The sequence below is a fragment of the Solea solea genome, chromosome 18, assembly GCF_958295425.1.
Source record: "Solea solea chromosome 18, fSolSol10.1, whole genome shotgun sequence".
NCBI classification, from domain to species: Eukaryota; Metazoa; Chordata; class Actinopteri; order Pleuronectiformes; family Soleidae; genus Solea; species Solea solea.
In genome coordinates, this window is record NC_081151.1 from 21,314,394 (window position 1) to 21,328,192 (window position 13,799).

Genomic DNA, 13,799 nt, shown 5'->3' on the forward strand with positions numbered 1-13,799 from the left:
TTATCATTTCTACACTATGGGCAAACTTTACATCACTTTTATTTCTCATTAATCTATAATAATTCTCACTCTTTACCATACATCTATCCCATGTGTCATATTGTTTTTGTTTTACTCTTAATCTTCACATGTGTCACCCACAAAAGCTGGAATTAAAAAAGAGTTTTGGCAACATATCTGCATTGGATCAGTTTAAAAAAAACAAAACAAAAAAAACAACCTTAGGCCTATCTGGAAAACTCTATCTGAGAAGTCTGAAAGAAGGAAACCAGAAATCCTTTGTGCCCAAGAGAAACAAGTGACCCAGATAGCACTCTGCTATCTCAGGAGCTAATCCAGCTAACGTCTAGATAACAGGATGCGTCTGAAATTAGTAGCTCCTTTGTCCAAATATAAACACAAAACGTTGGCGGTAATGGTGTTACTTGGAGAGCTCAATATTCTCTCAGGTGGTACTTTAAGTTTGAGAACCACTTACGTTTAGTAAATATGAAATATTAAGCAGCTGCTAACTTAGCATCATAGGAATGCTATAGCTGGAAACTGTTTGGCAAAACGTGGTGTGTTGAATTCATACGCAGTTATGAAGTTAACAAGAATTTTTTCACCAACATGTAACTGTTGCTTTAGCTAATGACCTTCAGATTAACTCAGAGATTAAACAAACAAAATATAACAAGCTAGTTAGCAAAGAGTGTTGTTGTTGTTGCTACTGACAGCACTATGCTAGCTGTTTCTTTTAGCTAACCCTGTCTTTGTAGTATATTTCTTTTTAGCAACGTATTGAGCTTTTAAAACATATTTCTCAAAATATCAACTTTTTGTTCTAAATAGTAAGCTAGGCAGCCGTTAGCTGGCTAATGTAGCACAGTGCCTGGCACTGAAGTACAGTAGGTCTAGGTAAGTGATTTCAAACTCATGACGTTTGCATCATAAATACTTTTTTTGTGAACTAAATATTGTTATTGCATATTAAAACAAACACTTTTATTTTGAAATATTTCAATTCAATCCAACTTTATTTGTAAAGCACTTCAAAAACAACTGCAGTGGACCAACGTACTGTACAGAGTAATAGACAAGAGACATAAAAGCTCACATGAGGCAAAAGAAATACACGGAATACATTTTTTTAAATTTTATTTTAAGCTCATATCGCCCACCCCTACTGAACTGATACTTTTTCCCAAAAACATTGGGCATTTTTCTCTGGTGTTAGAATGCCTTTAAACTGCATGCATTTACATTTCATGTTTGTTTAATTAATGCAGAAATATTAATTAAACGAGGGTTTACTGCAATGACAAAAAATGGTTTGAAATGTTTTCCCTGTACTGTTGCACGGTTTTCTGTCTGGAGATATTTGGTGACAGATTTTGGACTCACTCGAGCCAGGAATAGACGGTTTATTAAGCCATAATTAGTCGCGATCACACCACAGTGACAAACATACTGCATCATAACGCTCTGCTGCAGAATAAAGTCCTGACACGTTATTTTCTGTGGGCAGTCTGTGATGTTAATTAGTCAGAGTGTGGTGTCGTAAGGCAGCGGTGTCTCCTCAGCAGCAATGTGATGGTCTGGCTGCTCTGTAAAGTAACCGCCGCCACTGTGCTAATGACCTGTTTGAACTAGTGTCAATGTAAATGGTGGTGCAACAAAACATTTCCAGATAAGACGAATGCAAATGCTCGGGTGCGTGAGTGTTCAATCAGCTGGTAATCGGCCGTTAGTGTCCCACACTGAGGTTTACAATGTGTGTTCGTTATGCAGAGGATTCCTGCCGAACACAGTGGTGTGGAGTGCATTTATATACAAACTCGTGCTTTACTATGTTCCTACATTCCTCTATTTTTTCTAAGCAATAAAATATGTATTATTGTACAACACTGCTGAATTTAAGAGATGTGTGGGTTTCAAAAAATAAATAACTTGAATTTGCCTGTGTCTTTAAACCCCTCTTTTTCCAGAATAGAAGACACTGCATTCTGCATGATATATAAAGCATGATTAATTTTTTTATTCCAGATATTAATGCTTTATGGTATACAAAATGATTCTTACATGCTCTTCTCCTGGTGCCGTGAGACTTAGCTCTTCATTTTCATTGGCATGTGACTGCTCAGGTTTAAGTCACATGATTATGAAAAGCTCTGTTTGTCCTATAGACCTCTAGACCTAGACCTATAGACCTCTCTTGGTTTACCTATACTGTATTTATAGTGACAATAGTGACATAAAGGTACTTAATGCTGACATAATTTGCTGCTTTTTATGGGCCAGATATTAAAAGTGGTACGAGCAGCAGAGGATTAGTTCATTTGAGTAATATTTTACTTAAAATTAAGTACTTTTCTGTGTTTTTGTGTTACCTATACAGAAATTAATGTATTCCTATAATGCAAATAAGCACATTCATTTAGATTTCTGTAGCACATGATCCTCTAAATGCACTTTTTTTCTACTAAAACTGCTGCCTCTTTTGTCATCAGCGTCACCTCGGGTTGCACAACTACTACTGTGTTTGCCCATGTGTGTATAGAACGCCCTCCCTCCCCTGTAGCCACACACTCCACCTATTACTGTAAATGAAGGGTTTCCAAACAAAAGAGCAGACCACAGAGCAGTGAATAATTAAAGATCATAGCAGCTAACTTCCTGCAGATAAACACGCACCTCCTCCTTTAATTGAGACAAAGATAAGATCCTGGTCCCAATAAACTTTATCGTAGTGTATTTTTTTTTATAGCAGCACTTATAGTGTTGTTATATTTCATTATGGCAGCATTTATAATACCAATCAAAGTTTTGGACATAAAACATTTGAATGGCACTGCACGTGACGTGTCACACGCCTGAAATGCAAAAGCAGCAACAACAAATACACTTGATATCACTTTAATCCGGTTTGATGTGCACATGTATTTATACTAGTGCACAATCCGAAGTTGCTACTAATAGGTTACGATCTGAATAACCTCGTATGCACATGACATGGTTATTAAATGACATGTTTCTGTGACTTTTCCTGGTCTTAAATTAACATAAATAACTCAGATACTAAGCCTTTAGGCAGTCAAACCCCAGTACCTGCTACTTTCCCTTTCAAATGATCTCCAACTGGCTTTATTCATTTAGTCATTTCTATTAGCCAATCATTAATCAACTGTTTTAAGCTGTTTTTACCTAGCAACATTGGATAATTGTTATATCCTATTCAAAGGATATCTGTATGGTCTTTTCAAATGGTAACCTTAAAGATTTAAATAGCTGGCTCCACTCTTTTAGTTGGAGTAAACAGAGACATTGAAATTTAGAATTTTGTTTTGCAACTGCCATTCAAATTGGGTGGTGTAGACCAAATACAATATGTATTAAGAATAACTGTGCTAACCCAATAACAAGCAATGGCCAGAAAGTGTGTGGTACATTTCCATGGTTTTACATCATACAGCTGAGCTTACAGCGATTATTGAAACAGAACTGATTTCATTTGGTTCCGTTTTAACCTGAAGTAAACGGAGCAATTGAGACGATTCTTGCAAAAAATGACATAAAGCTAATAAATTGTCTAATAGGAAAATGTATTTATGGTTATTTCACTTAACAGATGAAAACATGATGACAAGTCTGAAGTGAATTGAGGTTATTTCTCCCTGAAAGTTTAAAAATAAGCTTTTGTGTGATGAGCCAACGCAGATACGTTTCCATTTTGTGTGTGTTTATGAAATCAAAGGAACTAATGGAAGTGCTTTTACATGACATAATTCTGATTATTTGGTCAGAAAAGCTTTAAAGAGCAGTTTACTCATTACTTACTGTACTTGTGTTAAGGACAAAGGACTGAATTTAGGCTATTTCTCCTGCATATGAAGGAACTTTGTGACTGAATGAGCATGAGCATTCAGACTTTATAGTTCGTGGACATTTTCTCTGCAGCAGATTGTGAGTTTTATGTCTTTGTTGTCTTTGTGTGAGCTTTTGTAAAAACAAGGAAACCAGTTGTCTGTTGGTCGTCGGTGCAGGTTTTGGTGGGAACAGGAGGTGTTGGGAGGGTTTTAGAGGAGGTTTTATTCGGGGTGAGTCAGCACTGTCTCTCCCTCTCCTCTGTCTCCCCCCTTTTGTCTCCTCTCTTTTCAGATGTGGGGTGTGGAGCCCGGAGTCACGGGCCCTGTGCTCATACCTCTGCAGGGAAGTTCATTAAACCCCATTTACATCTGTGATGCCAATCACACAGATACTTTAAACCAAACAAAGACGGAAAACAGCGGTTGAACATTGGCTGTTCCACGGGACAAAGTTCAAGAACACTCCCTCTGCTCGCGCTGCTGAGGGTTTGCTTAAAATGAAACTCTGTTGTTGTGTTGTCGAATTGGCAGATTCAGAATTACGCATACAGTCTGTACATGCACTCAGCGAGTGTGTGTTTGTGTGTGTGTGAGTGAGAAACCTGGCATTATTGTGGAGGGAAACGTCCTGGGATGAGGAGGGAAGTTGCAATTCTATTCAAAACCTCAGGCAAAATTCTGAGTTAGCATTATGTCTGGTGGAACTAGTTAAAGGTGTGTGTCTATTAGTCAACAATGTTGTATCTGACTTTAGTGTTTGAGTATTTTGGTTGCCAAACAATGGAGTCCTAACAAGAAAGGCCTGTAGTGACACTCAGCCGGAAGCAATCGCTTCCCCTTTGAAACCCTACCATTACAGCTTCACAATTTTCTTAATTTATGACACAAAAATACTATTATTAAAAACATTACCACATTACTTCTTTTGTAAGTTCATATTTTAACCAGAATCAAGGGTGTGGCTTTGTTTTCGTTCTCATTTTCACACACATATATATAGGGCAGGATGTGATGTTTATAAGACGGGAAACATGACTGCAACCACTTGTAAGGTTTATACTTAACCACACTTTTGCCCACAAATACATCAATACATCACACACTTGCATAAAACAAAGACAATTCACACATAACAAGCCTTGTGTAACTATTTTCTTCCTCATCCCTCTTCACTGTCTCTAAATATGCGTTGATTTAATGATTGAAAGGAGAAGAGAAGAGTGTGTGTGTGTGTGTGTGTGTGTGTGTGTGTGTTGGTATGAAACTGAAAAAAAATAACCAGAATTCTTTTGTCTGAGTCACTTTGTGTGGGAGGTAAATGAGCGTGGCAGCCATTACTGGTATGCAAGCACACACTTAGTGTCACAAAATGAGACAATTTCACGTAAATATAAGATCAGAATAGCTTCACCTGATTGTACCGCACCCTTTTATACTTCAAGTCCAGTTTATTTATACTATTTTTGTGCTATTCTTTATGAAGAACATTCACCTATGTTGTTTTATACTGTAAAAGGCTGCTGTTTTCAGTACATTATGTCTTACCGTAAAGTTAGTTCACACACTGCATTCAGGTGGATGTATTGTACTTTTTTACAACAAATTCATGTTCTGACCACTGAAGTAACTAGTTACTAGTTAGCAGCAGACATGCCAAACTACCTTTTGGCATTTTAACTGTGTTAACTTGTGCTGTAACAAAGCAAGCACAAATAATGAGGATCTGACTATTTCTAGCATCACAGCAACTGATTCAGTTCCATTCTAAATTATTTGTGTCTTACTTACGCACGTAGAAACACAAATGTATGCAAAAGCTACAAAAGTTGAAACTATATTAAGTGTATCAAGTTAAAAAGCAGAAATCAATCAAGTTCATCTTGAAATGCTCATATACTATGCCACATGAGTATGATGGTGCAATTGTAAGGGATTTCTCAGTGTCTTTGTTTTCAGGAGAGGAGGGGTCTTGCAAATGTGCTCCTTTTCCATCAAATTCTTTAAAATCAACAGTCCATTTTATTAACTGTAAAGTGTTTTTAAATGTCTTAGGTTAAGCGGAGCTTTAACTCACTGTCGAGAGGCTGCTGAGGACGAAACATAGTTCTACGTGAGAAAAAAAAGATAAAAGTTTTGGGTTTTTTAACAGGCAGAATTGCGTCACATCCTGTTTCTCTTCAGTCATCCGGCGTCAGAAGAACAACAGCGGAGACCTGTGATTGGTCGGCGATATGTAACGTCGGCGCTGATTGGCTGACAGATTGCCGCTCCAGATCTTCTATTTTGAACATAAATACGAGCAGCCACTGCTTCTTTCTCTCAGAACCCAGGAGCTGTCAGAGGGGGAGTACGCTGTGCCGCTGCAGCTCTCTGCGACCAACACCACTCACAACTATGTGGTTTTACTGAACTAGCAAGACTGTTTTAAAGTTTCACCCCGCGCGGAAAGCACCGGGTCTCCAGCAGCCGGTGTTCATGGTGAAATGCTATCTTAAGTTATTGCTAAGCTAGCTGGCTCGTTAGCTTGAAGTTCGGGCCGTCTTGCTAACTAATTGGCATTTTTACGACACGAGATTTAAACGAAACAAAGCAGAGAAAGAACCACCAAACAATAGCGGACTGTGAAATTAGTACAAACAATGGAGTCGGCTCATATTTATGACAACACCAGCCCCGTTAGTAACGTTTTGAAAAGAAGGCCCGACGGGATCCCCGGGCTTTCCTCGTTCTCTCTGCCCGAGCTGAGCTCGCACTGCAGGAATCTGTTCTCCCCCGGACCCTCCACTGTGCTATCTCCTGTCACCAACTTGGCTCTGGACATGGACAATTTAGTTGGACTCGGAAGGTATGATTATTACGGCTTTTTATGTGTCAATTATATATGTTTTGATCTGCTGCTGTCTTTATTTTTATTTATTTTATTATTTTTTTTTTTACAAGACATGAAAAAAATCTAATCTAGCATGTAGAGTGTGGTTTGGTGGTCACACCATTGTCTTATTTTCTTGTCCATCTCTCCCCCACACAGTCAGTATGATACGCCGAAGAGGAGAAAGCATGCGACCCTTGAAAAGGTTCCCTCCTTTGCCTCTGACGTCTCATCTGATGCTGGTGAGCCACCATCGATAAATTAAAACCCATTGTCTGTGCTAATTGATCCCATTTAAAAATGATGCCTCCGAGGCTTTATGTATGCTTTGCAAGTCATACAAGGCATCTTAATTTAGGTGTGGTATTGAGATAATTGGCATTGTCCATGCTGTTTTGTTTTAATCATGTGTTGCCATGCGTTTGGTTTGATAAGCACAAATGCCAAACATTTCCATGTTATCTTCAGTTGTGATGCTTTTTTGCTTTGATTTTAATTAATTATGCCAATCTTTTTATGTGAAATTTTTTTATGAACAACATTGGCAGATGTATGATTTAATTAATCATTTTATTTATTACTTGACACTTCCTTTGTTCTCATAGCCCAAGGTCAAACTTTGTTTTATTCATTTGACAACGGTTGCCTGACCTAATTTTTAATTATTTAACGTAGTTGTTACGTACAGCATTTTTTCTGCATTCTTCACACTACAAATTGATTAGGTCTGAATCCAGAATGCAACTCTGGTACCATTTGTATATTAATTTTAGCAGTTGCTCCTCTAATCCACTGGTACTGAGCTAGTATTTAGTGTCAGTGTCTCATCTGCTCTGCCATCTTATCTATATACTAATCTGGCTAAAATCTCTCTCACCAGGCCTTGGTATGGATCCCTCGAGTCCCATGGATGCTGTTGAAGTAGATGACGCGTAAGTGGTGCTTCCCCCCCTCACGTCTGTTGTAATCAATCAGCCTGTGAGCTGCGCTCCTCAGATTAACACACCACCCATCCACCTCCACCCTGTGCTCAAGCTCAGCTGAGCCAAGCAAAATTTCTGATTTGTGGGATTATTGTTTTTTTTTTTTTTAACTGTTGGTTTTAAGATGAGAGCCTTACTTCATTTTCCTAAGAAGATTACACTATAAGGCCAGCCAGCTCGACTTTCTTGTTTCAGTTAAAACACTTGTCATCTGCGTCACAGTTTACACCTGTTGACACCTTTAAGTGGTTCTGTTGAAAACCAGTCTTGATACGTAAAGGGAAGAGATGAGAATAAGGGGTTAGTTTCAACTTCACCTTTTCTGTCATTGATCAGTAAGTGTGTTTGTCGTGTTTATCTATAGCCGCTCAGCTGGGCTAATCTTGGGTGGCCCCTTTCTTGATTCTCAGTTTGGGTGAGTCTCTGCAGACATCTGCCACCGTCTGATGTGCGAGTTCCTTTACAGCAGCATTAGGTGCTGAAGAACTCATTCACATCCTTTACAGCTGTTTGGTTGCTAGGAGTTTGCAGGTTTCAGAAGGGGTGTGGGGGGAGACATAGTCTGCTTTAGGATTTAATGATAGCCCACCCCCTCTGCGTTTTGGCACACTCTCCTATGCGCTGTTATTTCAATAGGAAAAATGGGAGCACGCTATTGAAATGAGGGCACCCCCAGTGAACAACTGCCCTCCCTTCTTCTGGTCTGCACTGAATGGGACACGCTCCCCCTCAACAAACAAAGGGCCCTTACAGAGAAGGGGTTGGCGGCATTGGCTCCAGCAGGCATATGGTAGATTAGCTGATCACTGCATCTCTCCTCCCCCCCCTGAGCTCTCCTCTCAACTCATTTTGCATACAGGTGGGCATCACTCCAATGCATAGACCACCTCTCGCCTGTGTGAACTCGCCTGACTTCCTCCAGTCCAACCGTTCCTCTTGGTTTCTCAATAGATGTACAGATTCTTTGTAGTTAATTGGCGCACAGTGTCTCGTCTGGCATTCGAGTCCTTTTCAGCCTCTTTCCAAAGCTGGTTTTATTACAAAGACGTGTTACTTCTCTTTTATGCAAAGCACTGTCCTGAAAGTTTGTAACCATTTCCTGCACACTCTGAACCGTTCTCTACTTTTTCCGTTACAGGTTTGAAAAAGCCTTTCAACAGTCGAGCCGTGTCATCAGCGAGTGAGTTGCTCTGAAATCGTGGACTTGTGTTATTGTCCATCTTATTTCAAACACAGATGGTTTGATTTTTATTTGTACTCATGACTGTCTCACTTTTTTTCTGTCAATTCTAGGAGGGTACCATTTAGAAGAAACAACTCATTGCCAGTAAGTAGCATTATATTTTTGGATTTTGTGCTTTAAAGTCAGTTTAATCTCTGGTTGATCTTTATAATTGTAATGTAAGAATGAAGCCCATTTGACCATCAAATATCCACATGTACCTCTCAGAAATTATATAGACATTTCTTAATTTTGTTGGGTAAAAATCATCCTCCAGTGTTAACTCGCCCACCACAGAGCGGCATGTTTTACCTATTCTGACCATGTCCCTCCTCTCCTGTCTTTAGCTCCAGCTCCTGGGTTTCAGTCCGACTCTAAAGGGACAGGAACGGGACTCTCACCGCTATGGGATATTCAGCCAGCAGCCCTGCACACAAAACGCCACCTCCTGTCAACAAGAGAACAAAGAGAACATGCCAGAGGTCAGAACTGCTCTTTGTCTTTGTTTGCACCTGTCATTGAAGGTGTTTTTTAAAAGATGACCCGCTCTATTAATCTGACCTTCTCCTGGCTGTATCCAAACATAACGGGAACTTTTACTGACGACACATCTGATGTGTTGTCATGGTAATAACATTTGGCTTCAAAATTTTGGTGTATCTTTATTTAAATCTTATTTCATGTCAGTGCCGAGTGTTTTTAACCTTTTTGTAAGTGTTAAAAACAGCAACTCATCTTCAGATTAGCAGTGGTTGACAACCACAAAGTCTTGAGTGCTGGGTTTTGACCTTTTTAACACATGTTTTACAGGAGGGCTTTAAATTCAAGAAACCAACCAAGCCAGTTTCGCGGTGTCGTGGGCGCTCCTTCAACGGAGGACAATCAAAAGATGCGTTTGCCTGCCGCCCCAGCTCAGCGCCAGCCCTCATGGTATGTGAATCAAACTCCCGTCACAGGCTCTGGACATTTGCTTCTAGGAAGATGCCAACTCATCTTTTCCCTCCTCTCTGTTTCAGCTCTCCTCACCTCCCCTGAGCCAGCAGTTGGACTTCTTTGACTCCAGCCCCATGTTCCTGAGACGCTCGTCCACCAACTCCCCCACAAACGACGATGATGACGACGACGGCTTTTTTGGAGTGCTGGATGACAACATGGAGGTGAGGCCCCTGTTCAGAACAAAGTCCGTCTGAAAATGTCTGACATCTTACTGATAAACTTACAAACCTGTGTCACCTACAGAACGACTCTGGGATGCCGATGGGAATGGCCAGCTTGCTCACTGCCCCGCTGGTGTCTGACAGTGCAGGAGAAGACTCTGTAAGTTGCCTCACTAACCAACAAGCATTCATGTTATTCCACTACAGGAATGTAGCATTTCAGCTTGGCTGATATCAAGCACACTGACCTAAATGCTACAGTATTTTAAATATACATTTTCGTCTTCACCAGCCTGTGATTCGCTGCCGGCCACGAAACCTGTTCCGCTCGCCCTCCCTGCCCATTCCCATGCCCAGCTCTAGCCCCAGCACCAGCCCCAGCCCGGTCTCCCGCCCCTCTGCGAAGCGCCCCGATTGCCCCGGAGACGAGAACACACCGGCCAGAGTGAAGAGACGGCGCAGCGTGGCCGGAACGCACGTCACCAGCCTGGAACAGAACCCTGAATCGCCGCGAATGGTGAGTCCCCGCTGCCCCGTGCCACACGTCTGATGCCGGTTTTTAGAAAACCAGCACAGATGATGGCTATTCATTTATGCTGACTTCCTGTTTCAACTGCCCTATGATAATAAATGATGCTTAAAGTCAGGAAGTGCTCTCTCCCATCTACATTTCAGTATTTTAATTTGCACTAAGCACAAACCTGGTGATGTGATTAATGTGCATCTTAAAAACCAGCCTCTGCTGAGAGTGACAGGCTGCTGTCACACGTTCTTGTCTAACTAAGACTCTCTCCCCCCGCTCTCCTTCAGAGCTACTCGTTGCTCCAGAGGTCCAAGTCCTTCTGTCAGGTGGAGATCGAGAAGGTGCTGGATGGTGAGGAAGGCTCTCATGAGCTGATCGGAGATTTCACCAAGGTGAGGGCAATAATAAATCTCCTGTGGCCTATTTTGGATTTTTTTCCCTTCAACACTTGTAGATTATGTCATTATGTGAAAGTCACACATTTAATCCAATATTTTTTTTTCATTTTATCTCTCTTTTTTTAGCCTTTTGTGTTATCCACAGTGGACGGCAAACATCAAGACCTCAAATACATTACCCCAGACGTTGTGAGTAGATGCTTTTAAGATACAAACACATGCCCACAAATGACTTATTTACATTGCATTATAACAACTAAGGGAACATTTCGAAGCCTAGTTCGATGGGCATTATTCATGGAACTACACGTCCCATCTACTGTACGTTGTTTTTTTAAAAAATAAACCATTAAAATGTGTATTCTTTGTTTTCTTTCAGATGGTGGCAGCTCTGAACGGACAGTTTAACCATCTAGTCGAGCAAGTCATCGTCATCGACTGCCGCTATCCCTACGAGTTTGAAGGGGGACACATCAAGGTGAGTCTACAACGCTAATTTATTTATTGATACGTCTCATTTATCACTCGGTGGAGAGGGAGAGAAACCACAGTCCTGTACTCATCGAGCTTTGTTCTTCGTGGCCTCAGGAGGCGCTGAACCTGCACCAGGAGGAGCAGGTGGAGGATTTCCTCCTCAAGACGCCCGTCATCCCGTCCTGTCCGGAGAAGCGCGTCGTCATCGTCTTCCACTGCGAGTTCTCGTCGGAGCGGGGCCCCCGGATGTGCCGCTTCGTCCGCGAGCGAGACCGCGCCGTGAACGAATACCCCAAACTCCACTACCCCGAGCTCTACATCCTCAAGGGCGGCTACAAAGACTTCTTCCCTCATTTCCAGGTTAGTTTTTTTTTTAGCATTTTATGATTAAAGTTGCCCTCGGGTTAAGTAGATGTCAGTTTACTGAAATTTTCAATAGAATTGGAAAGAGCTGGTGTGACGGCTGAGCTGAATGTTCTTGACCTTTTATGAGTAATGGAATAATTGTAGTCATTTACAAGCCTTTTCTCCTCATGAGTTAAGAAGCTAAATGTGTTGGTGGGTGTCTGTGGTGACGCAGCCTCAGTGTTCTCATGCACGTTCTCATCCAGTGAGGAGCAGAGCGAACCAGCAGAACCGCTGATAGCAAGTTGCAGATGAGCAGATTAAACTGAAGTGCTTTAGAAAGTAAAAGGAGAAACGAAGTATGAAACTTATAAGCAAGTAAACGTGCCGTCAGCAAATGTGCCGTTTTCATTTCCGTTTTTTAGGGCATGGTACTTTTTTTTTTTTTTTTTTTACATCATTATTTTCATTTGAAAAAAACATTTTATGAATAAGATGTGTACAGATCAAGACAATTAACCTAAAATTATATTTAGGCTTTAACCAATATTGCACTATATGAAAATAACAGCAGGCTGTATTGCAATTTCGTCCAAAATATGGGTGCACCAGACTTATAAATGACAGATGTGATGATGCAGCTTTCTTTATCAGCACTTGAATAAAACCTGTCAGTGGCTGAAGTCCCTCCCTCTGACCTTGTCTCCGTGTCCTCCCCGCACAGTCACAATGTGAACCTCAGTCGTACCGGCCCATGCACCACGAGGACTATAAAGAGGACCTCAGGAAGTTTCGCTTCAAGAGCCGCACCTGGGCCGGGGAGCGCAGCAAGAGAGAGATGTACAGCCGACTGAAGAAGCTGTGAGCGCCTCCTTTTCTTCCTCCTCCTCCTCCTCCTCCTCTGTGAACGGACTGAGTTTGAATTTCCTTCTGAGCCTGAGGCTTTTCCCACCACCAGCAAGGAAACAAGTTTTTTTTTTTGGTTTTTCAAGGAGTTTATGAGCACCAAGTCGAGAGGGATTTTAAGTTTCATTTAACTATTATTTATGCAAATTCAAAGAGGTAAAGACATGAAATGATGAACCCTGAAGACGTAGAAGATGCTCTAAAGCATTGTGATCATTTTTAAAGGGCGTTTTTTTTTTTTTTTTTTTTTTGTACCACTTTCACTGCCCGTTTGACCTTTTTGTCGTTTCGCTGCCAGATTCCTATACAACGACTAAACCACACTGCCTCGTCTGAAGTTTATCTTTCAGTCTCCTCACTGAATGCTTTCATTTTATTTTATTTTTTCTGCATTGGTCATGTTCCACCTTATTTTAGCACTTAATTCAAAAACCTGAAATGGTAAGGTGCTTCCCCCCCCTGTTTTGTTGATGCTGCCTCTCCAGAAAAGTTTTAATGTTCCCCATTCAAGCTCACATTTTACCAGACGACCCACAAAGCAAATTTTGTGTAATGTGAACTTATTCATGTATGCAATTGAAAACAAAGCTGTTTTCTTTCTCTCTGATTGGTTGCAGTATGTAATGGTATTTTTTTTGTTTACATTTTATCTCGGTCAGAAGAAACCAAAGCAAACAAACTACCTGTGAACTTTGCAGTGAGATTTTTTTCCAGTGCTGCAGGTCGGCAAGTATAAAAGGATTTTTTTAATCTTTACAAAAAAAAGTCTTTGTTTTGCTTTCGATGCCCTTTTTAATGTTCAGAGATGAAAATGTCTTCACCTCTGTTGAGGCAATAATGTCCGTGTTGAATACTTTGGTGCAGGCTCGTGGGGGGAGCTGTTGAAATAAAGATCCAATGTGCATTCAAACATGTTCACCGTCTTTTTATGTTTTGAAACCTCTTGTGTTGTGAGTTTGTTCTTGGGCAGGATGGTGTTTTTCTGCACAGAAACTTTAAATTCTATACATTGTTAAGGTAGCCTTAAAAATATTGTTTTTGCTCAGCCCTCATTTAAAAGTTGATAGACGTATG

General features: G+C 40.8%; 1 protein-coding gene across 1 annotated transcript; it reads left to right on the forward strand.

Annotated features, from left to right (window-relative positions):
- The first annotated feature begins 6,158 nt into the window (after nucleotides 1-6,158).
- cdc25b (cell division cycle 25B) lies at nucleotides 6,159-13,635 on the forward strand. Its single transcript, XM_058616114.1, has 15 exons — nucleotides 6,159-6,693; nucleotides 6,877-6,959; nucleotides 7,598-7,649; nucleotides 8,839-8,880; nucleotides 8,994-9,027; nucleotides 9,270-9,404; nucleotides 9,733-9,852; nucleotides 9,939-10,079; nucleotides 10,162-10,239; nucleotides 10,372-10,596; nucleotides 10,890-10,994; nucleotides 11,127-11,189; nucleotides 11,380-11,478; nucleotides 11,589-11,834; nucleotides 12,544-13,635. The coding sequence occupies exons 1-15, from the start codon at nucleotides 6,488-6,490 to the stop codon at nucleotides 12,682-12,684; spliced, it is 1,770 nt and encodes a 589-aa protein (XP_058472097.1). The 5' UTR covers nucleotides 6,159-6,487; the 3' UTR covers nucleotides 12,685-13,635.
- Nucleotides 13,636-13,799: the final 164 nt, after the last annotated feature.